Here is a 21,760-nt window from a genome sequence, read left to right on the forward strand (position 1 = left end):
GTGCAAGATACACATATGCCCCCCCCCACAGTGCCAGATACACATATGCCCCCACAGTGCCATGTGCCAGATATGCTCCCACAGTGCTAGATATTCCCCCACAGTGCCATGTGCCCACAGTGCCAGATATGCCCCCACAGTGCCAGATATGCCCCCACAGTGCCATGTGCCCACAGTGCCAGATATGCCCCCACAGTGCCAGATATGCCCCCACAGTGCCAGATATGCCCCCACAGTGCCATGTGCCCACAGTGCCAGATATGCCCCCATAGTGCTGCTCACCGTTTTGCTGCTGTGGTGAGGAGAGCACAGCGCGTGCCTCTCCTGCCTGCCACCCTGCCCGGGCCCTCAGTTTGTTCTCCAGCGTGTGTATCTCAAATCAGGCGCCGGTCCGCGAGCTCTGATTGACTAACAAACCGGCGCATGATTTGAGATATACACTCCGCCATCACCGCCGGAAATCAGACTGAGGGGCAGGGCGGCAGGCAGGAGAGGCACGCACTGCGCTCTCCTCGCCTCTGTGGATGGGCGGCGGATCGCGATCGACTGGTTGCATGTCCACGATTGACCAGTCGATCTCGATCTACTGTTTGGCCACCCCTGCTTTATATAGTCAGAGCTCTGGCGCAGACATTAGTATGACAGGAAAGCCTCTGCATCTGCCTCACCCCACCACACGTTACTGGTGGGAATCAAACACATGACCTCAGTGCTGTGAGGCAGTAATGCTAACCATTACACCATTTGTTCTACTCCCAATTATGCATCCTTCATTGGCTGGCAGCATTCGCTCTAAAATCAAACATTTAGAAACATTCCTCCAGAAATCCTGCGTTTGCCCCTGTGTGCAGTAGCATTGCTATCGCTGTGCCGGAAATGTTATGTGGGATATCTACAGTCCTGACAAGATCTTCAAACTTCTGTTTACATAATTGTGCATTGTAACATTAACACTTTAGCTGAAGCACTGAATCAAAATTGCTATTTTACAAAAGACTGGCACTTTCAGAAAACACAGAAAGTGAAGCCATCTGTTCAACCCAAGCAGTTCTGGCAAGGGTGGAATTTGTATTCAGCAGTCTGTAAATAGGTAGTAGCGAGTTCCCATTCCAATCATCAAAAAAATTAACCGACTTTAAAAAGTAGTGACTCTTGTCTACCTCCTGCTATTCCAGGAGAGAACATGGCGCATACACAACGCATTCAGTAAAATGCTTTCTGCAGAGTGGCTGGACGTCTGATAAACCATACCTCCCAACATGACCCTCTCCAGGAGTGACAAAGTGCTCTGCTCCTGAACTTTCCTCTTAATGGGCGGGATGTACTAAAGGGAAAATGCAGTCAAATGCCCGTTTTAGGGGGTTTTACCGCATTTTCATATGTACTATCCCCCGGCTGCCAGGTTTTTGCCGTTAAGGGTATCGCCATCTTTTGATGGCGAAACCCTATAGAAGCCTATAGGCTTCTAACTGCCGCCGCATCCCGCCGCCGCCCCACGCCGTTCACAACGGCCCCTCTCCCCCCCCCCCCCCCCCCCCCGGCATACCTCTATCCTGTAAGCTTGTAAGCTGGTGCAGGCCCCCTCCTCCTTCTCCCCCGCAGCACAGCCATTTGTCCCTCCGACTGCAGGGGGGAGCAGGAGAAGCCCAGAGACTTCCTACACACATCACCTCCTGGGCTTCGGAGGTGACGGAGACCGCCACAAACCCTCTCCTCGGAACTCTCACTGATCGCAGGGCAACCCTGGCATCGCATTGCGATACTAATTGCATATGTTAGTACATATGCGATTAGCATCGTTACGATGAATGGCGATGACCCGCGATCAGTGATAGTACATCCCGCCCAATGTATGATTGTGGCACCTGTTTTGAACAGGTTAATTGATAAGAAAGGCGATTCACTACAGGTGATTGCAATTATAAGTTAAGAGGAAAATCCCGGAGCCATTGGCGTATATATAATGGGGGTAATGTGTGCGGTGCACACGGGCCCCTGGGTCCAGGGGGGCCCACACTACACACTTTGCACCCATGTTTTATTACTTACCATTCCAAAGTCCCACTTCAGAGCTTCAGCCCTGGTAAAAAAACTGCAGGCAAAATGGCAGTCGTGCATGCGCAGTAGGAATATAGGGGGGACATGTACTAAGCAGTGATAAAAATGGAGAAGGGAGCCAGTGGAGAAGTTGCCCATGGCAACCAATCAGCTGCTCTGTATACTTTTAAAGTATGCAAATTAGAAATGTTACATCAATACTGATTGGTTGCTTTGGGCAACTTCTCCAATGGCTCAAATACTCCACTTTTATCACTGCTTAGTACATGTCCCCCTTAGTCTCTGGAACATGGCAGATGCCATTTTTCTGAAGACCAGCGCATGCGCAGTAGACTCTGGCACAATGCCAGAGTCTACAGCGTTCTGAAGAGGTGGGGGTCACCCGGATTCTGTGCACGGGTCCCCTCCTCTGTAAAAATGCCCTTGCCAGGAGCAGAGCATTCTGTCCGTCCAGGAGCATGTCATGTTGGGAGCTATCGTTAAACCTCACATAAAAATGGTCTGTGCCCAGTAACTGCTGCCTGTCTGTGCACCTCTGCTAGGAGAGACCCGAACAGCATGCATGGAAATGTCACCTTGGTAATCAATCCCAACAACAGAGAAGCGGAGAGAGTACTTACAGCAGCAACCAGACTGTTTTCAGTAATAAATGTCAAACACAGCAGAGGCAAAGTGTCTGTTATTAGAGTAGTGACCCTGAAAGTAAAATAATCTAGTCAGAAAAGCAAAATCAGAGAGTGTCACTTAACAAGACATGTGGACATGCAGTTATTCAGTTTGTGTAGTGAAGCTGTGTGACTGCTGTGTGATACACTGATGCATGCTTATGGAAGCACCTCCATGCAAACTACTTGTGCCACTATTTACAGGAGTGTTGCCTGTGCTAGGAATGGGCATGCCTGCTTTCACTTTCATACCATTCCATGATTACATGTATGCAATGTGTCTCTTGTTCTACCATCCTTGAATTTATTATACAGGTTGAGTATCCCATATCCAAATATTCCGAAATACGGAATATTCCGAAATACGGACTTTTTTGAGTGAGACTGAGATAGTGAAACCTTTGTTTTCTGATGGCTCAATGTACACAAACTTTGTTTAATACTCAAAGTTATTAAAAATATTGTATTAAATGACCTTCAGGCTGTGTGTATAAGGTGTATATGAAACATAAATGAATTATGTGAATGTAGACACACTTTGTTTAATGCACAAAGTTATAAAAAAATATTGGCTAAAATTACCTTCAGGCTGTGTGTATAAGGTGTATATGTAACATAAATGCATTCTGTGCTTAGATTTAGGTCCCATCACCATAATATCTCATTATGGTATGCAATTATTCCAAAATACGGAAAAATCCGATATCCAAAATTCCTCTGGTCCCAAGCACTTTGGATAAGGGATACTCAACCTGTATTGTACTTGTGCTCATGTATAGCTGATTCCCAATATCCAGCTAGGTGTCGATTTAATGGAAAAAAAAAGGCACACACTAAACAGAACAGTGGATGGAACTCATGGTAATTAGGTGATTCACACAGACTTTCCATTAGGGACATTGCCATACCCTCCCAGAATTCCCGGAAAGTTAGCACTAACCAATCCCGTGCACTAAAGTACCAATCCCACGCACTTACCACAACTTAGGCCAAATGTCCATGTTTCCTGGTTCACAAACAACCAGGCATTAACGATATTCATTCATAGGTGAATAAACTGAACAAGTGAAACATGTTAGGGAGATGTACAGCGCGTGTGTGTGTGTGTGTGTGTGTGTGTGTGTGTGTGTGTGTGTGTGTGTGTGTGTGTGTGTGTGTATATTTATATATGTGACAATAGTGGTACTTTGTCTTTTACCAATTTTCAAGCCTTATTTAACCAACTTTTCACCCTTCTGTTTGAGTCTGATGTTTGTAGTTGCTTTTACACTAACCTCATCTTCTTAGTGGCATCAGCAATGCAAATTGTGCTGTCATGGCTCACCCAGGCCATGCGGTCTCCACTGTGAGAGAAGCAGACATTGTGCACCCAACCACAGCTGCTGCTAGACTCAAACATCAGCTCACCAAAAGGCATCTTGGATCCCCATGGGGTAGGAGCAGGACGCTCCTCCACTTCTTTAATATAAGATGAGAAAACCCTGTGGAACAGATAATGTATGATATGATGTGTGTACTATAAACATATTACTTATATTTGCCATGGGCTTAATCTAGATAAGGTAGAAAAAAAATATCAAGCTTAGAGGAATAACTTTTCCTGATTAAATCTAAGTATCGATTGTCTCATTGAGTAGAATGCTGTTCTACTGCATTTCCATTAACAAAATAATTGTATTGGATCTAAGATATTGGGCCTAATTCAGACCTGATCGCAGCAGCAAATTTGTTCTCTAATGGGCAAAACCATGTGCACTGCAGGTGGGTGGGGGAGGGGGGGCAGATGTAATGTGCAGAGAGAGTTAGATTTGGGTGGGGTGTGTTCAAACTGAAATCTAAATTGCAGTGTACAAATAAAGCAGCCAGTATTTACCCTGCACAGAAACAATATAACCCATCCAAATCTAACTCTCTCTGCACATGTTATATCTGCCCCTCCCCACTGCAGTGCACATGGTTTTGCCCATTAGAAAACAAATTTGCTGCTGCGATCAGGTCTGAATTAGGCCCATTGTTTGGTTATACCGTAACTACTGAATGATAGTGCTCCAACTACTAACTTATTTGTTGAAGATAAGAAATACAAATCTCACTCTCCTCCTTCCATGAATGCGCGTCCAAAAAATGTTTTCTACTTTTTAAGAAATGTAACTTATGTCCAGCATACTTTGAGAAAACTCACTATTGTTCCACAAAATGCAGGACCCCTGGGTGGACTATGAATACAAATCTATGCAAAACCAAGTATTTGTGCATCATAAGTTACCTTCAATGTGTTTACCATACCTGCTCTTAAAATCACTGGATCCTGCAGCCAAAAGGACATTATTGGGATGCCAGTCCAAGCTAAGAACAGTAGAACGAATTGGCTTCTTGATGTGTTTGCAGACCCACCTGTAATAAAATGCAGAAAATTACATGTTATTGGCTTTGTGAACATATTATTTATGAAATATATAATGTCACAAAATCAATTGATATTTCTGTAATCACCAAGGAGTATATTTACTAAAGTTAACTATCTTTTTCAGATGTGTCCTATCATGTACATAGGCACATATGAAAAAATCAGGCGCACAGTAAGAATTAGATTTAGAACACCCCTTTTTAAAAAAAAAAAAAAAAAAGGATTTACTTTCATACTGTATGTACCTCAGAAAATAGTAATAATATTAATGCAGCTCCTACTAGACACTCTGGATGTCAGTCAAGCAGAAAAAATATACATTGATACTAAAGAACAATGATAAGGAGTGCTTTGTAGAATTAAAACAATTTTAATTAAACGGCATAACCGGACCAAGTGCAGCCAACATATGCCGTTGACGTACCAACAGACATAAAGCACTGCGACCCTGTGCGGCACACAAAACATTGAGCCTACGAGTCCCGGGAAAGGTACACAGGTGACTGACTTACTCAACCATCAGGGGTGAGAACTTTCTATCTACACATTGGGGGTCTGAGCATAGCGTAGCCAGGCTAACGCTAATAACTTATTTGAACTGCAACTAATACTCTTCACCGGAAAACCTTTAATGAATTGGAAATTTATTGTGCACACACATGGTTATTCTCAATGGTATCAGTCTATAATACGTTTTCTGCCTAGAGATCTCTTTTAATGAAATGTGACACTAATTGTGTATTTAATTAAAATTATTTTAATTCTACAAAGCATTCCTTATCATTGGTCTTTAGTATCAATGTATATTTTTTCTAATTACTAAAGTGCAGGTATTCAGAAGTGGAGATCAGATTATAGCTATTATCTTCTAGAGGATGATAAGTAGAATCTGATTAGTTGCTATGGGCAACATTAGTTCTGATTAGTTGCTATGGGCAACATTTCAACTGTAAAGTCGCACTTTAGTAAATATGCCTCGTCTCATTTACAAACATATCGCAGAAATATTGCAGTAAATGCAAAACCACAAATCCTGTCCTCCCCTAATTATTCATAATGCCTTATTAGTTATTACAAATGTAAAATCCCATCAAAATCAATTGGAACATTTTCCGATATGTCGGAAAATATTGTCCTATGTGAAACTTGCCTTCCAAACACCCTAACAGGTGGCTTTAAAGCCACAAGAGATATGGCTATACATCCGCAGTACCCAGTAACTTATTTTCATCTCTTTTGGCCACGTATATGCGCAGCCAAATTGAACATTAATTCTGTTGCTAAGCATGCGTGGCATTAAAGAGCAACAACCATCACCAAGTTCAGGTGTGGAGGTAATAAGGCTCGTTTACTCACTATACGTATTCACACTTTGCAGTAGTTCCAGTCAACATGAAATACACTCTAAAAATAAATGCTACCTGGAGGAGAAGTGATCTTATGACCCACAGTCAGACAGAAAAACACAAAAATGCAATATAAAATGGGATTGTTCACACTGGTTTTCATACGGTGATCATACGAATTAATAAATGCTGCATTTCAAATGGATGTTATTTAGTCGCCGGCAATGTGTGAATAAGGGCCCTGATTCATGTGTGTAAGTAAAGCAAAAATAGCAAATAACTTTGTGTCTGGAACAAACCATGGCCCTCATTCCGAGTTGTTCGCTCGGTAAAAATCTTCGCATCGCAGCGATTTTCCACTTAATGCGCATGCGCGATGTCCGCACTGCAACTGCGCCAAGTAAATTTGCTATGCACTTAGTAAGTTTACTCACGGCTTTTTCATCGTTCTGGCGATCGTAATGTGATTGACAGGAAATGGGTGTTACTGGGCAGAAACAGGCCGTTTTATGGGCGTGTGGGAAAAAACGCTACCGTTTCCTGAAAAAACGCAGGAGTGGCCGGAGAAACGGAGGAGTGTCTGGGCGAACGCTGGGTGTGTTTGTGACGTCAAACCAGGGACGACAAGCACTGAACTGATCGCAGATGCCGAGTAAGTCTGAAGCTACTCAGAAACTGCTACGAGGTGTGTAATCGCAATATTGCGATTACTTCGTTCGCAATTTTAAGATGCTAAGATTCACTCCCAGTAGGCGGCGGCTTAGCGTGAGCAACTCTGCTAAAATCGCCTTGCGAGCGAACAACTCGGAATGAGGGCCCATGTTGCCATTCCAGGGGAGCAACATATAGATTTTTTTCTGTGCAGGGTAAATACTGGCTGCTTTTGCATGTAGCCCACAAATGTTAGCTTTGTTTTTACACAACAATTTAGATTTCCATTTAAACACACCCCAACCAAATCTTAGGGGCCAATTTATCAAACAATATTTGCAGCTATTTTCCCAAAAACACCCGTTTTCGGGGGTTAGCCGCAAATATTAAGTATCCCCAAATGTCTGTTGAAGGGACCACACCAGACATCTCAAATCCCTGCTGCGATCCCTTCATTCCCGCCTGCAGCCACATCCCCCTAAGTTTCTATGGGGGCAGCGATGCCGCCAAATTTATCAATTTTTGGAATGCGATGCATTCCGGAGATTGACCCCCGCAGCTACCCATTGTAGCTTATGGGCTACACACTGCATTCCAAGGTGGCAGGGGGTTCCTCCGAAACCCTTTCTAGGAAGAGCATGCTGCACATGTGTGGTCAGTGGGACTGCGCATGTGCAGCAGCCCTGGCATCACACGGAGCACATAGCAGGGATGGGCTCCTTTCGGGGCCTATGTCCCTGCGGGTACTTTTTAATACATTACCCTGATAAGATAGCATATTGCAATGCAATTTTGGATGTTAATATTGCTCCCAGCTCACACTGAATATGCAATCAATGATAAATGGCCTCCTCAGTTTCTCTGCACAAGTTACATCTGCCCTACCTGCAGTGCAACATGGTTTTGCCCAGTTGCCTTCTTTTTTTGCTTTACTTACAAACATGCACCAGGCCCAAGGTCTTATGGCCTGTGAAAAGGAATACATCCTCTAGCACATTACAGGAGTAGCAGTATAGTTACCAGTCATTTTCTTGCTCAAAATAACAGATGGAGATGAGCCTGGAACCACTTCCAACTGCAAACTTGTTTTCTTTAGGGGACCACTTTACACATCGGGCAGCACGATTAATCCTCAGTATGACCAGAGTTGGTTTCCATGTGTTGTTACGCAGAGTCCAAACATAAGCATTTCTGTCTGTGCCACATGTCACAATACGGTTGCTCTCGGGTGCCCAGTCAATGCCTAAGTATAAGAAGATTAAAAAAGAGGTAAAAGATATTTGCTATAGAAGACTTGACTATACAGGTCAGTTTTAAAGTGGATACTGGTACTGTTTTGACTTGACTTTATTATTACAATAAGTCTAGTGCAATAGTTACCAGCACTAAACTTTACTCTACACCCTTTAACATTTGTAATGGGACCAGGAAATGCAGCCTTCTGTACAGTATCCAGCTTAACGTTTGGTGCAACTTGTACTGTATGATTAAATAATAATAAAATTCCAGCAAGTCAGGAGTTTTACGTCCCACTCTTAGTTTTGCACAATTTTCACATCAAAAGTATTACACGGTGTAGACATTGGAAAGCTTATAACGTGTTTGATTCTCTACCTAAAACTTTGAAAATTAAAATGGAATATATCTATTATCTATTCTATATAATACACGTTAATCTAGAAGTCGAAACTCAGTAATGGGTGGTTGGAAGGAGTAGCCTGGCCAATGTAGTGATAGCCTATATTTGTATGCTATACAATTCAAATTGTAAAAACATTGGTTACATAATTGATCATATATAGCAAATTTATAATCAAGTAAGCTTTTAAATATACAGAGACAATCGCTGGACCTTTCAGTCAGATTATGTAATATCCAATAGTATATACAAACACCTACTTTAACATAGGCCACAGACTATACAGACCACATACACAAAAGCAAAAAAAAAAAAAAAATGGAGATAGTGTATATGCACCCAGGGCCGGTTCCGGGGCTTCTGGCGCCCAGGGCGGCATTATAGGGCATGGCTTCATTCAGGGGGGATGGTCAGTTACGCCCCCTGTACTGTTGTAGGATGTGCGGTGCGCGATGACGTCATCGCGCACCGCACAGCAAAGGTCCTCTCCACAAAGGTAAACTAGACGCTAAGCATCTAGTTCCCTTCGTGCAGAGGACCTTTGCTGTGCGGTGCGTGATGACGTCAACGCGCACTGCACATCATTACAGTGAAGATTCTCTCCAGGAAGGGAAACTAGACGCGTAGCATCTAGTTTCCCTTCACAGTGGGCAGCCCACGAAGGGAAACTAGACGCGTAGCGTCTAGTTTCCCTTCACAGCGGACAGCGGGACAGCAGGCCGCGGCAGCGGGGGGCACAACAGCAGCAGCGGATCTTGCCATGGTGCGGCGCCCTCCGGATGGCGCCGGCGCCCTCCAGAAGGCGGCACCCTGGGCAAAAGTCCTGCTTGCCCGTGGCAAGATCCGCTACTGTATGCACCCCTAGGTGAGTGCGTTATCTAAAAGGGTCCATATTCCGTTTCTGGAGTGTACGCCGCTACTGTTGCTATGCGATGGTGCGCTCCTGATTTGGTTACTTCTGGTTAGCGATGACGCTTTCTGGTCGGAAGGTGCGTTCTACTGGGTGGAAGTAGAAGCTGTGGGATCGGAGGTGTTTGCACATGTATGCTATTTTGTTAGCAATTTTAAAGTTTGGGTTTATTGTGATTTTAACATTTATATATTTTTCTATGTGTGACATAACTTGCAATTGTACTACAGGTATATACATTTAAGATGTTATTGGTGAATCTAATTGCTAATGTCGTTTTCTATACATGAGGGGGAGGTACTTCCTCCCTATTTGGGGTATAAATTAGAGATGAGCGCCGGAAATTTTTCGGGTTTTGTGTTTTGGTTTTGGGTTCGGTTCCGCGGCCGTGTTTTGGGTTCGACCGCGTTTTGGCAAAACCTCACCGAATTTTTTTTGTCGGATTCGGGTGTGTTTTGGATTCGGGTGTTTTTTTCAAAAAACACTAAAAAACAGCTTAAATCATAGAATTTGGGGGTCATTTTGATCCCAAAGTATTATTAACCTCAAAAACCATAATTTACACTCATTTTCAGTCTATTCTGGATACCTCACACCTCACAATATTATTTTTAGTCCTAAAATTTGCACCTAGGTCGCTGGATGACTAAGCTAAGCGACCGTAGTGGCCGACACAAACACCGGGCCCATCTAGGAGTGTCACTGCAGTGTCACGCAGGATGTCCCTTCCAAAAAACCCTCCCCAAACAGCACATGACGCAAAGAAAAAAAGAGGCGCAATGAGGTAGCTGTGTGAGTAAGATAAGCGACCCTAGTGGCCGACACAAACACCGGGCCCATCTAGGAGTGTCACTGCAGTGTCACGCAGGATGTCCCTTCCAAAAAACCCTCCCCAAACAGCACATGACGCAAAGAAAAAAAGAGGCGCAATGAGGTAGCTGTGTGAGTAAGATAAGCGACCCTAGTGGCCGACACAAACACCGGGCCCATCTAGGAGTGTCACTGCAGTGTCACGCAGGATGTCCCTTCCAAAAAACCCTCCCCAAACAGCACATGACGCAAAGAAAAAAAGAGGCGCAATGAGGTAGCTGTGTGAGTAAGATAAGCGACTCTAGTGGCCGACACAAACACCGGGCCCATCTAGGAGTGGCACTGCAGTGTCACGCAGGATGTCCCTTCCAAAAAACCCTCCCCAAACAGCACATGACGCAAAGAAAAAAAGAGGCGCAATGAGGTAGCTGTGTGAGTAAGATAAGCGACCGTAGTGGCCGACACAAACACCGGGACCATCTAGGAGTGTCACTGCAGTGTCACGCAGGATGTCCCTTCCAAAAAACCCTCCCCAAACAGCACATGACGCAAAGAAAAAAAGAGGCGCAATGAGGTAGCTGTGTGAGTAAGATAAGCGACCCTAGTGGCCGACACAAACACCGGGACCATCTAGGAGTGTCACTGCAGTGTCACGCAGGATGTCCCTTCCAAAAAACCCTCCCCAAACAGCACATGACGCAAAGAAAAAAAGAGGCGCAATGAGGTAGCTGTGTGAGTAAGATAAGCGACCCTAGTGGCCGACACAAACACCGGGCCCATCTAGGAGTGTCACTGCAGTGTCACGCAGGATGTCCCTTCCAAAAAACCCTCCCCAAACAGCACATGACGCAAAGAAAAAAAGAGGCGCAATGAGGTAGCTGTGTGAGTAAGATAAGCGACCCTAGTGGCCGACACAAACACCGGGCCCATCTAGGAGTGGCACTGCAGTGTCACGCAGGATGTCCCTTCCAAAAAACCCTCCCCAAACAGCACATGACGCAAAGAAAAATTAAAGAAAAAAGAGGTGCAAGATGGAATTGTCCTTGGGCCCTCCCACCCACCCTTATGTTGTATAAACAGGACATGCACACTTTAACCAACCCATCATTTCAGTGACAGGGTCTGCCACACGACTGTGACTGAAATGACGGGTTGGTTTGGACCCCCACCAAAAAAGAAGCAATTAATCTCTCCTTGCACAAACTGGCTCTACAGAGGCAAGATGTCCACCTCATCATCATCCTCCGATATATCACCGTGTACATCCCCCTCCTCACAGATTATCAATTCGTCCCCACTGGAATCCACCATCTCAGCTCCCTGTGTACTTTGTGGAGGCAATTGCTGCTGGTCAATGTCTCCACGGAGGAATTGATTATAATTCATTTTAATGAACATCATCTTCTCCACATTTTCTGGATGTAACCTCGTACGCCGATTGCTGACAAGGTGAGCGGCGGCACTAAACACTCTTTCGGAGTACACACTTGTGGGAGGGCAACTTAGGTAGAATAAAGCCAGTTTGTGCAAGGGCCTCCAAATTGCCTCTTTTTCCTGCCAGTATAAGTACGGACTGTGTGACGTGCCTACTTGGATGCGGTCACTCATATAATCCTCCACCATTCTTTCAATGGTGAGAGAATCATATGCAGTGACAGTAGACGACATGTCCGTAATCGTTGTCAGGTCCTTCAGTCCGGACCAGATGTCAGCATCAGCAGTCGCTCCAGACTGCCCTGCATCACCGCCAGCGGGTGGGCTCGGAATTCTGAGCCTTTTCCTCGCACCCCCAGTTGCGGGAGAATGTGAAGGAGGAGATGTTGACAGGTCGCGTTCCGCTTGACTTGACAATTTTCTCACCAGCAGGTCTTTCAACCCCAGCAGACTTGTATCTGCCGGAAAGAGAGATCCAAGGTAGGCTTTAAATCTAGGATCGAGCACGGTGGCCAAAATGTAGTGCTCTGATTTCAACAGATTGACCACCCGTGAATCCTTGTTAAGCGAATTAAGGGCTCCATCCACAAGTCCCACATGCCTAGCGGAATCGCTCCGTGTTAGCTCCTCCTTCAATGTCTCCAGCTTCTTCTGCAAAAGCCTGATGAGGGGAATGACCTGACTCAGGCTGGCAGTGTCTGAACTGACTTCACGTGTGGCAAGTTCAAAGGGCATCAGAACCTTGCACAACGTTGAAATCATTCTCCACTGCGCTTGAGACAGGTGCATTCCACCTCCTATATCGTGCTCAATTGTATAGGCTTGAATGGCCTTTTGCTGCTCCTCCAACCTCTGAAGCATATAGAGGGTTGAATTCCACCTCGTTACCACTTCTTGCTTCAGATGATGGCAGGGCAGGTTCAGTAGTTTTTGGTGGTGCTCCAGTCTTCTGTACGTGGTGCCTGTACGCCGAAAGTGTCCCGCAATTCTTCTGGCCACCGACAGCATCTCTTGCACGCCCCTGTCGTTTTTTAAAAAATTCTGCACCACCAAATTCAAGGTATGTGCAAAACATGGGACGTGCTGGAATTTGCCCATATTTAATGCACACACAATATTGCTGGCGTTGTCCGATGCCACAAATCCACAGGAGAGTCCAATTGGGGTAAGCCATTCCGCGATGATCTTCCTCAGTTGCCGTAAGAGGTTTTCAGCTGTGTGCGTATTCTGGAAAGCGGTGATACAAAGCGTAGCCTGCCTAGGAAAGAGTTGGCGTTTGCGAGATGCTGCTACTGGTGCCGCCGCTGCTGTTCTTGCGGCGGGAGTCCATACATCTACCCAGTGGGCTGTCACAGTCATATAGTCCTGACCCTGCCCTGCTCCACTTGTCCACATGTCCGTGGTTAAGTGGACATTGGGTACAACTGCATTTTTTAGGACACTGGTGAGTCTTTTTCTGACGTCCGTGTACATTCTCGGTATCGCCTGCCTAGAGAAGTGGAACCTAGATGGTATTTGGTAACGGGGGCACACTGCCTCAATAAATTGTCTAGTTCCCTGTGAACTAACGGCGGATACCGGACGCACGTCTAACACCAACATAGTTGTCAAGGCCTCAGTTATCCGCTTTGCAGCAGGATGACTGCTGTGATATTTCATCTTCCTCGCAAAGGACTGTTGGACAGTCAATTGCTTACTGGAAGTAGTACAAGTGGGCTTACGACTTCCCCTCTGGGATGACCATCGACTCCCAGCAGCAACAACAGCAGCGCCAGCAGCAGTAGGCGTTACACGCAAGGATGCATCGGAGGAATCCCAGGCAGGAGAGGAATCGTCAGAATTGCCAGTGACATGGCCTGCAGGACTATTGGCATTCCTGGGGAAGGAGGAAATTGACACTGAGGGAGTTGGTGGGGTGGTTTGCGTGAGCTTGGTTACAAGAGGAAGGGATTTACTGGTCAGTGGACTGCTTCCGCTGTCGCCCAAAGTTTTTGAACTTGTCACAGACTTATTATGAATGCGCTGCAGGTGACGTATAAGGGAGGATGTTCCGAGGTGGTTAACGTCCTTACCCCTACTTATTACAGCTTGACAAAGGCAACACACGGCTTGACACCTGTTGTCCGCTTTTCTGTTGAAATACCTCCACACTGAAGAGCTGATTTTTTTGGTATTTTCACCAGGCATGTCAACGGCCATATTCCTCCCACGGACAACAGGTGTCTCCCCGGGTGCCTGACTTAAACAAACCACCTCACCATCAGAATCCTCCTGGTCAATTTCCTCCCCAGCGCCAGCAACACCCATATCCTCCTCATCCTGGTGTACTTCAACACTGACATCTTCAATCTGACTATCAGGAACTGGACTGCGGGTGCTCCTTCCAGCACTTGCAGGGGGCGTGCAAATGGTGGAAGGCGCATGCTCTTCACGTCCAGTGTTGGGAAGGTCAGGCATCGCAACCGACACAATTGGACTCTCCTTGTGGATTTGGGATTTCGAAGAACGCACAGTTCTTTGCGGTGCTTTTGCCAGCTTGAGTCTTTTCAGTTTTCTAGCGAGAGGCTGAGTGCTTCCATCCTCATGTGAAGCTGAACCACTAGCCATGAACATAGGCCAGGGCCTCAGCCGTTCCTTGCCACTCCGTGTGGTAAATGGCATATTGGCAAGTTTACGCTTCTCCTCCGACAATTTTATTTTAGGTTTTGGAGTCCTTTTTTTACTGATATTTGGTGTTTTGGATTTGACATGCTCTGTACTATGACATTGGGCATCGGCCTTGGCAGACGACGTTGCTGGCATTTCATCGTCTCGGCCATGACTAGTGGCAGCAGCTTCAGCACGAGGTGGAAGTGGATCTTGATCTTTCCCTAATTTTGGAACCTCAACATTTTTGTTCTCCATATTTTAATAGGCACAACTAAAAGGCACCTCAGGTAAACAATGGAGATGGATGGATACTAGTATACTTATGGATGGACTGCCGAGTGCCGACACAGAGGTAGCTACAGCCGTGGACTAACGTACTGTGTCTGCTGCTAATATAGACTGGATGATTGATAATGAGATGAAATCAATATATATATATATGTATGTATATATAATATCACTAGTACTGCAGCCGGACAGGTAGATAATATATTTATTAGGTAATGATGACTGATGACGGACCTGCTGGACACTGTCAGCTCAGCAGCACCGCAGACTGCTACAGTAAGCTACTATACTATAGTAGTATGTACAAAGAAGAAAGAAGAAAAAAAAACCACGGGTAGGTGGTATACAATTATGGATGGACTGCCGAGTGCCGACACAGAGGTAGCTACAGCCGTGGACTAACGTACTGTGTCTGCTGCTAATATAGACTGGATGATTGATAATGAGATGAAATCAATATATATATGTATGTATATATAATATCACTAGTACTGCAGCCGGACAGGTAGATAATATATTTATTAGGTAATGATGACTGATGACGGACCTGCTGGACACTGTCAGCTCAGCAGCACCGCAGACTGCTACAGTAAGCTACTATACTATAGTAGTATGTACAAAGAAGAAAGAAAGAAAAAAAAACCACGGGTAGGTGGTATGCAATTATGGATGGACTGCCGAGTGCCGACACAGAGGTAGCTACAGCCGTGGACTAACGTACTGTGTCTGCTGCTAATATAGACTGGATGATTGATAATGAGATGAAATCAATATATATATATGTATGTATATATAATATCACTAGTACTGCAGCCGGACAGGTAGATAATATATTTATTAGGTAATGATGACTGATGACGGACCTGCTGGACACTGTCAGCTCAGCAGCACCGCAGACTGCTACAGTAAGCTACTATACTATAGTAGTATGTACAAAGAAGAAAGAAAAGAAAAAAAAACACGGGTAGGTGGTATACAATTATGGATGGACTGCCGAGTGCCGACACAGAGGTAGCTACAGCCGTGGACTAACGTACTGTGTCTGCTGCTAATATAGACTGGATGATTGATAATTAGATGAAATCAATATATATATGTATGTATATATAATATCACTAGTACTGCAGCCGGACAGGTAGATAATATATTTATTAGGTAATGATGACTGATGACGGACTTGCTGGACACTGTCAGCTCAGCAGCACCGCAGACTGCTACAGTAAGCTACTATACTATAGTAGTATGTACAAAGAAGAAAGAAAAGAAAAAAAACACGGGTAGGTGGTATACAATTATGGATGGACTGCCGAGTGCCGACACAGAGGTAGCTACAGCCGTGGACTAACGTACTGTGTCTGCTGCTAATATAGACTGGATGATTGATAATTAGATGAAATCAATATATATATGTATGTATATATAATATCACTAGTACTGCAGCCGGACAGGTAGATAATATATTTATTAGGTAATGATGACTGATGACGGACCTGCTGGACACTGTCAGCTCAGCAGCACCGCAGACTGCTACAGTAAGCTACTATACTCTATAGTAGTATGTACAAAGAAGAAAGAAAAAAAAAACCACGGGTAGGTGGTATACAATTATGGATGGACTGCCGAGTGCCGACACAGAGGTAGCTACAGCCGTGGACTAACGTACTGTGTCTGCTGCTAATATAGACTGGATGATTGATAATGAGATGAAATCAATATATATATGTATGTATATATAATATCACTAGTACTGCAGCCGGACAGGTAGATAATATATTTATTAGGTAATGATGACTGATGACGGACCTGCTGGACACTGTCAGCTCAGCAGCACCGCAGACTGCTACAGTAAGCTACTATACTATAGTAGTATGTACAAAGAAGAACGAAAAAAAAAAAACACGGGTAGGTGGTATACAATTATGGATGGACTGCTGAGTGCCGACACAGAGGTAGCTACAGCCGTGGACTAACGTACTGTGTCTGCTGCTAATATAGACTGGATGATTGATAATGAGATGAAATCAATATATATATGTATGTATATATAATATCACTAGTACTGCAGCCAGACAGGTAGATTATATATTTATTAGGTAATGATGACTGATGACGGACCTGCTGGACACTGTCAGCTCAGCAGAACCGCAGACTGCTACAGTAAGCTACTATACTCTATAGTAGTATGTACAAAGAAGAAAGAAAAAGAAAAAACCACGGGTAGGTGGTATACAATTATGGATGGACTGCCGAGTGCCGACACAGAGGTAGCTACAGCCGTGGACTAACGTACTGTGTCTGCTGCTAATATAGAGTCTAGACTGGATGATAAATTATTGATAATGAGATGAAATCAATATAATATCACTAGTACTGCAGCCGGACAGGTACTATATATATTTATTATGTAATGACTGATGACGGACCTGCTGGACACTGTCAGGTCAGCACAGCACCGCAGACTGCTACAGTAAGCTACTATAGTAGTATGTATAAAGAAGAATGAAAAAAAAAAAAAACACGGGTAGGTGGTATACAATATTATATATATATATATTATATACAATTATATATATATATATATATTAAACTGGTGGTGATTGATTATTAAACTGGTGGTCACTTCAGGACAGGTCACGTTGCAACTTGCAACTAGTACTCCGAGGCCTAAGCAGACAATCACAAAATATATTATTATACTGGTGGTCAGTGTGGTCACAACAATGGCAGTGTGGCACTGACTCTGGCAGCAAAAGTGTGCACTGTACGTTATATGTACTCCTGAGTCCTGCTCTCAGACTCTAACTGCTCCCCACTGTCAGTGTCTCCCCCACAAGTCAGATAATACACTTACAGTCACACTATCTAATCTATAAATATCACTTCAGCAAGTAGTATAGTAGTATACAGTAGTACTCCTCCTAATAATGCTCCCCGAAAATACTGTGTCTCTCTCTTCTCTAAACGGAGAGGACGCCAGCCACGTCCTCTCCCTATGACTCTCAATGCACGTGTGAAAATGGCGGCGACGCGCGGCTCCTTATATACAATCCGAGTGTCGCGATAGAATCCGAGCCTCGCGAGAATCCGACAGCGTGATGATGACGTTCGGGCGCGCTCGGGTTAGCCGAGCAAGGCGGGAAGATCCGAGCCTGCTCGGACCCGTGTAAAAAACCTGAAGTTCGGGCGGGTTCGGATTCAGAGGAACCGAACCCGCTCATCTCTAGTATAAATATGTGCGATGGTTCTTATGTTTATATCTTGACAAAGGTCCAAATGTAGGACCGAAACATTGATGCCTCTTGCTATTTTTTTGTAATGGATTTAATAAAAGCTGACTAATGATGACTGATGAGTGCACCTCTGGCGTCTTCTTTAAGTATTGGGAAGGATTGATTTCCTTTTCTTTGGAGTTGTCACCACAGCATTTGCCTAGAATGGATACGCGAGTGTGGACACACTATTTGTATTATATATATATATATATATATAATGTCCACTGTTGCTGCGAAAGCAGAACTGCACGTCACTCCATTGAATGAAAAAAAGCCTTTAATAAGCTTCTGAGTTCAAAACATCACATCATGCATGGTGAAAAAAACAGCCTGCCTGTGAATATCTACGGCTCTTGGATTCTCCAAGATACATACTTTACATATATATATATATATATATATTGCAGTTAAAATGCCACTGGATGGGATCCACGCGGTCGAAATGGCGACGCCGGAATCCTGAACGATGGCATTAGCCCGGCGTCTAAATACTGACGGAGGTTGGGATCCCAGCGCCAAAATACCGACACCCAGAATCCAGAGCGTTCTTTCAGCGGGACATGCTTGCGTCCTGCCGCGGGAGGTGGAAGGTTAGGTTTAGGCATTAGAAGGGGGGTTAGGGTGCAGGGACGGGAATGGTATGGTTAGGTACCAGGGAGAGAGGGTTAGGCACTTATAAGGGCAGTTTAGGGTTAGGCACCAAGCGGGGAGGGTTAGTTTTAGGCAGCGGGGAAGGGAGGATTAGGCACCACCTGGGAGGGTAAGGGTTAGGCACCAACAAGGGAGGGTTAGGGTAGGGAGCAGGGGAGGGTTAGGGTTAGTATATTGCTTGTAAATTAGAATGTACTTTAATTTAATCATCACAATTTGTGACCACTGAAGTAGCGACAATAGATCAGAATCCTCATACACTATCAGTAATGTCTTCTTACCTGTGACTTGTCCATTGTGTTCTTTCAGCTCTTGAATTTTAGTCCATTTATCACCATCTTTTTTGTAGATATGTACATCATGGCTGTTTGGGCAAAAGGCAATTTCTAATAAAAAGTACATTGGGAAAAGCAATTAGTGAAAATTAAGCAGGATACTTAACATGTGAATTTAACTGCTGCGCTATATAACTGTTGCTTTAACCAAACTGTACTTCCAAATTATTGTCCCACTTGATAACTTACAAATGTTGACATTTTGACTACATTCCCTTTTGGGGTGATGGCAATCCTACATTACCAGGAAAGTCCAGGAACAGAGCATTTTCTCCTTCATGGAGAGGGTCAGGTAGGCAAGTATGCCGCAATGTCAACATTCATAACGTTGATATTGATGACACATCGCCATGATTACAATGTCAACAAAAATCTATGGTGGTCTAACAGTGACTTACCTAGTATGCCGGGCCCATCGGCTCCAGTGGTGTCTTCTGGGTGTCGGCTGACTATGACTTTCAGTGGATCCAGCAGCACTTCCGGCGGTGAGTATGCATAACCTTAACCCTAACCTCCCCTCCCGTAGCCTAACCCTCCACTGCCGGTCCATGCAGAATGTCAGTATTTCACATGTTGTCATTGTGAAAATGTCGGGTCCGTCGGCTACAACAATGTCTTCTATGTATCAGCTATGATTTCTGGCAGATCCAGCGGTACTTCTGTTGGTGAGTATGCTAACCTCCCCCTAGATCCTAACCCTCCGCTGCAGGTCCATGCAGAATGTCGGTATTTCACATGCTGGCATTGTGAAAATGTCGGGTCCGTCAGCTACAGTGTCTTCTGGGGGTCAGCTAGGACTTCTGGCAGATCCAGCGGCACTTCAGTGAGTATGCTAACCTTCCCTCTAGATCCTAACCCTAACCTCCCCTCCCGTAGCCTAACCCTAAACCTCCACTGCGGGCGTAGCAGGGCTCTCATACAATTGAGCATGCTGTGCTCAGTTTGAGTAACTTCCATAGACTCTGTTACTTTATGCAACCACTAAAAGTGGGGTGACATTGAGTTTAGTCCCTACATGGGTAAGGGAGAGCAGAACATGACTCAGCTGCCAGGATTAGGAATTGCAGTGACTGGGAATAAAGAAGTGTTTGCATTTTCAGTATGGTGAACCCCCTGATATTGTCAAATCTATCATATTATTTTGCAGTGTTTTCTATTTGATACAAAGTAGCATCTATCAGCCAGTTTGTCCGGGTGACTTATTTCGCCCAGTTCAGGTACTGGGGATGCCATAGGCGACACAAAAAGGATTAACTGTGGCCAGATCAGTTGGCTGCCGAGGCTACAAAAGCAAAACATTACCCTGGTATCCTCACACCTGTATCAGGTAAGGTCAAGTACAGTAGTGATTCACCTTTTTATTACATTTGGCCAAGCAAGCTAAAATCTCCCACCTCCTGTTATTTTATTATTGTGTTTTTGAATTTCTGTATTGCACTTTGAAGGATGTGATATCTTTCTCCTTGGCTAAAAACCACACCAACTTATTTAAAGGTGTTTTAATTAGGCTGGCTAGGCTAGATGCTACCATCATTAGCTATAAATGTGTATGCAGATGTAATGAAGAAAAGGCTGTATCCTTACTATACAAATTGTGTAATCAGGGGCAAACTAAGGATTTCTTAAGGTGTGTTTCCACACCACGCTGCCAAAATGGCACGCTATGTGTCGCTCTCCAACTCCTTCCTATGAACTTCAAATACAGGGGTGTCACTGAGCTTAGTGCATGCAACTCTTCAGAGCAGAACAGTATAACATAGGTCATTCGTAGCGACTGCCCTGCAAGCAGTGCTGAAAGTAGGGTGATACAGGGTGGTATGGAGTACCCCACCGCTGGGGAATAATTTATATGGGGCATTTTTGGGTGTGGGATATAAAATGGTGTCAGTGGCATAACTGTATGTAGCATAATATGTAGGGCATTACGGTGTGTGATGTGTAATGGGTTTTACGGTGTCTGGCGTAATGCATAATGGGCATTACGGTGTGTGGCATAATGTGTAATAAGCATTACAGTGTGTGGCATAATGTGTAATAAGCATTACAATGTGTGGAATAATGTGTAATGGGCATTACGGTGTTTGGCATAATGTGTAAGGGGCGTTACGGTGTGTAGCATAATGTGGCCATGCACCTATTGTCATGTAGCCACTCCCCTAGTTTCGTTTGACCATGCCCCCTCATGACACGTGACCATACCCATTTTTACTATCAGTACCACTAAGGAAAAATTTCTACTTGCACCACTGCCTGCTAGCCAGACAAAATCCTGACTGAGCAAGGCAGTCAATCAAAATCTGTTCTAGCAGCCTTCTGCTGCTCATGCATAAGCTCACTTACTGCTTGTCTGGGTCTTAGAATATTGGTGCCCTATTTGGAAAAAGAGATACCTCCATGGAATGTCTAGCAATAGGTGAATGGGGGAATATCCAATTAGGCGCAGAAGCCGCAGGAATGGGTCCTGATGTCATGCACACGTTAACCACATAAGACAGATTCTGCTTGCAGCCCATGGAGCTTCAAACAGATTCTGGATACCATAATTTGCTGAAAAATGTGCAGCGTGATCTGCTGATGGCAGCTTGTCATTAATTATGGGGGAGATGTACTAAGCAGTGAAAAGAGTGGAGAAGTGAGCCAGTGGA

General features: G+C 44.6%; 1 protein-coding gene across 1 annotated transcript in view; it reads right to left on the minus strand.

Moving 5' to 3' along the window:
* ARPC1B (actin related protein 2/3 complex subunit 1B) overlaps positions 1-21,760 on the minus strand; it is a 102,478-nt gene that overhangs the window by 41,106 nt on the left and 39,612 nt on the right. The window contains exons 3-7 of the mRNA XM_063934173.1: positions 19,062-19,166; positions 8,148-8,370; positions 5,010-5,117; positions 3,998-4,204; positions 2,679-2,754 (exon numbers count right to left, since the gene is read on the minus strand). Coding sequence (XP_063790243.1) covers positions 2,679-2,754; positions 3,998-4,204; positions 5,010-5,117; positions 8,148-8,370; positions 19,062-19,166 — 719 coding nt within the window. The remainder of the gene's footprint in view (positions 1-2,678; positions 2,755-3,997; positions 4,205-5,009; positions 5,118-8,147; positions 8,371-19,061; positions 19,167-21,760) is intronic.

This window comes from Pseudophryne corroboree, chromosome 7 (genome assembly GCF_028390025.1).
Source record: "Pseudophryne corroboree isolate aPseCor3 chromosome 7, aPseCor3.hap2, whole genome shotgun sequence".
NCBI classification, from domain to species: domain Eukaryota; kingdom Metazoa; phylum Chordata; class Amphibia; order Anura; family Myobatrachidae; genus Pseudophryne; species Pseudophryne corroboree.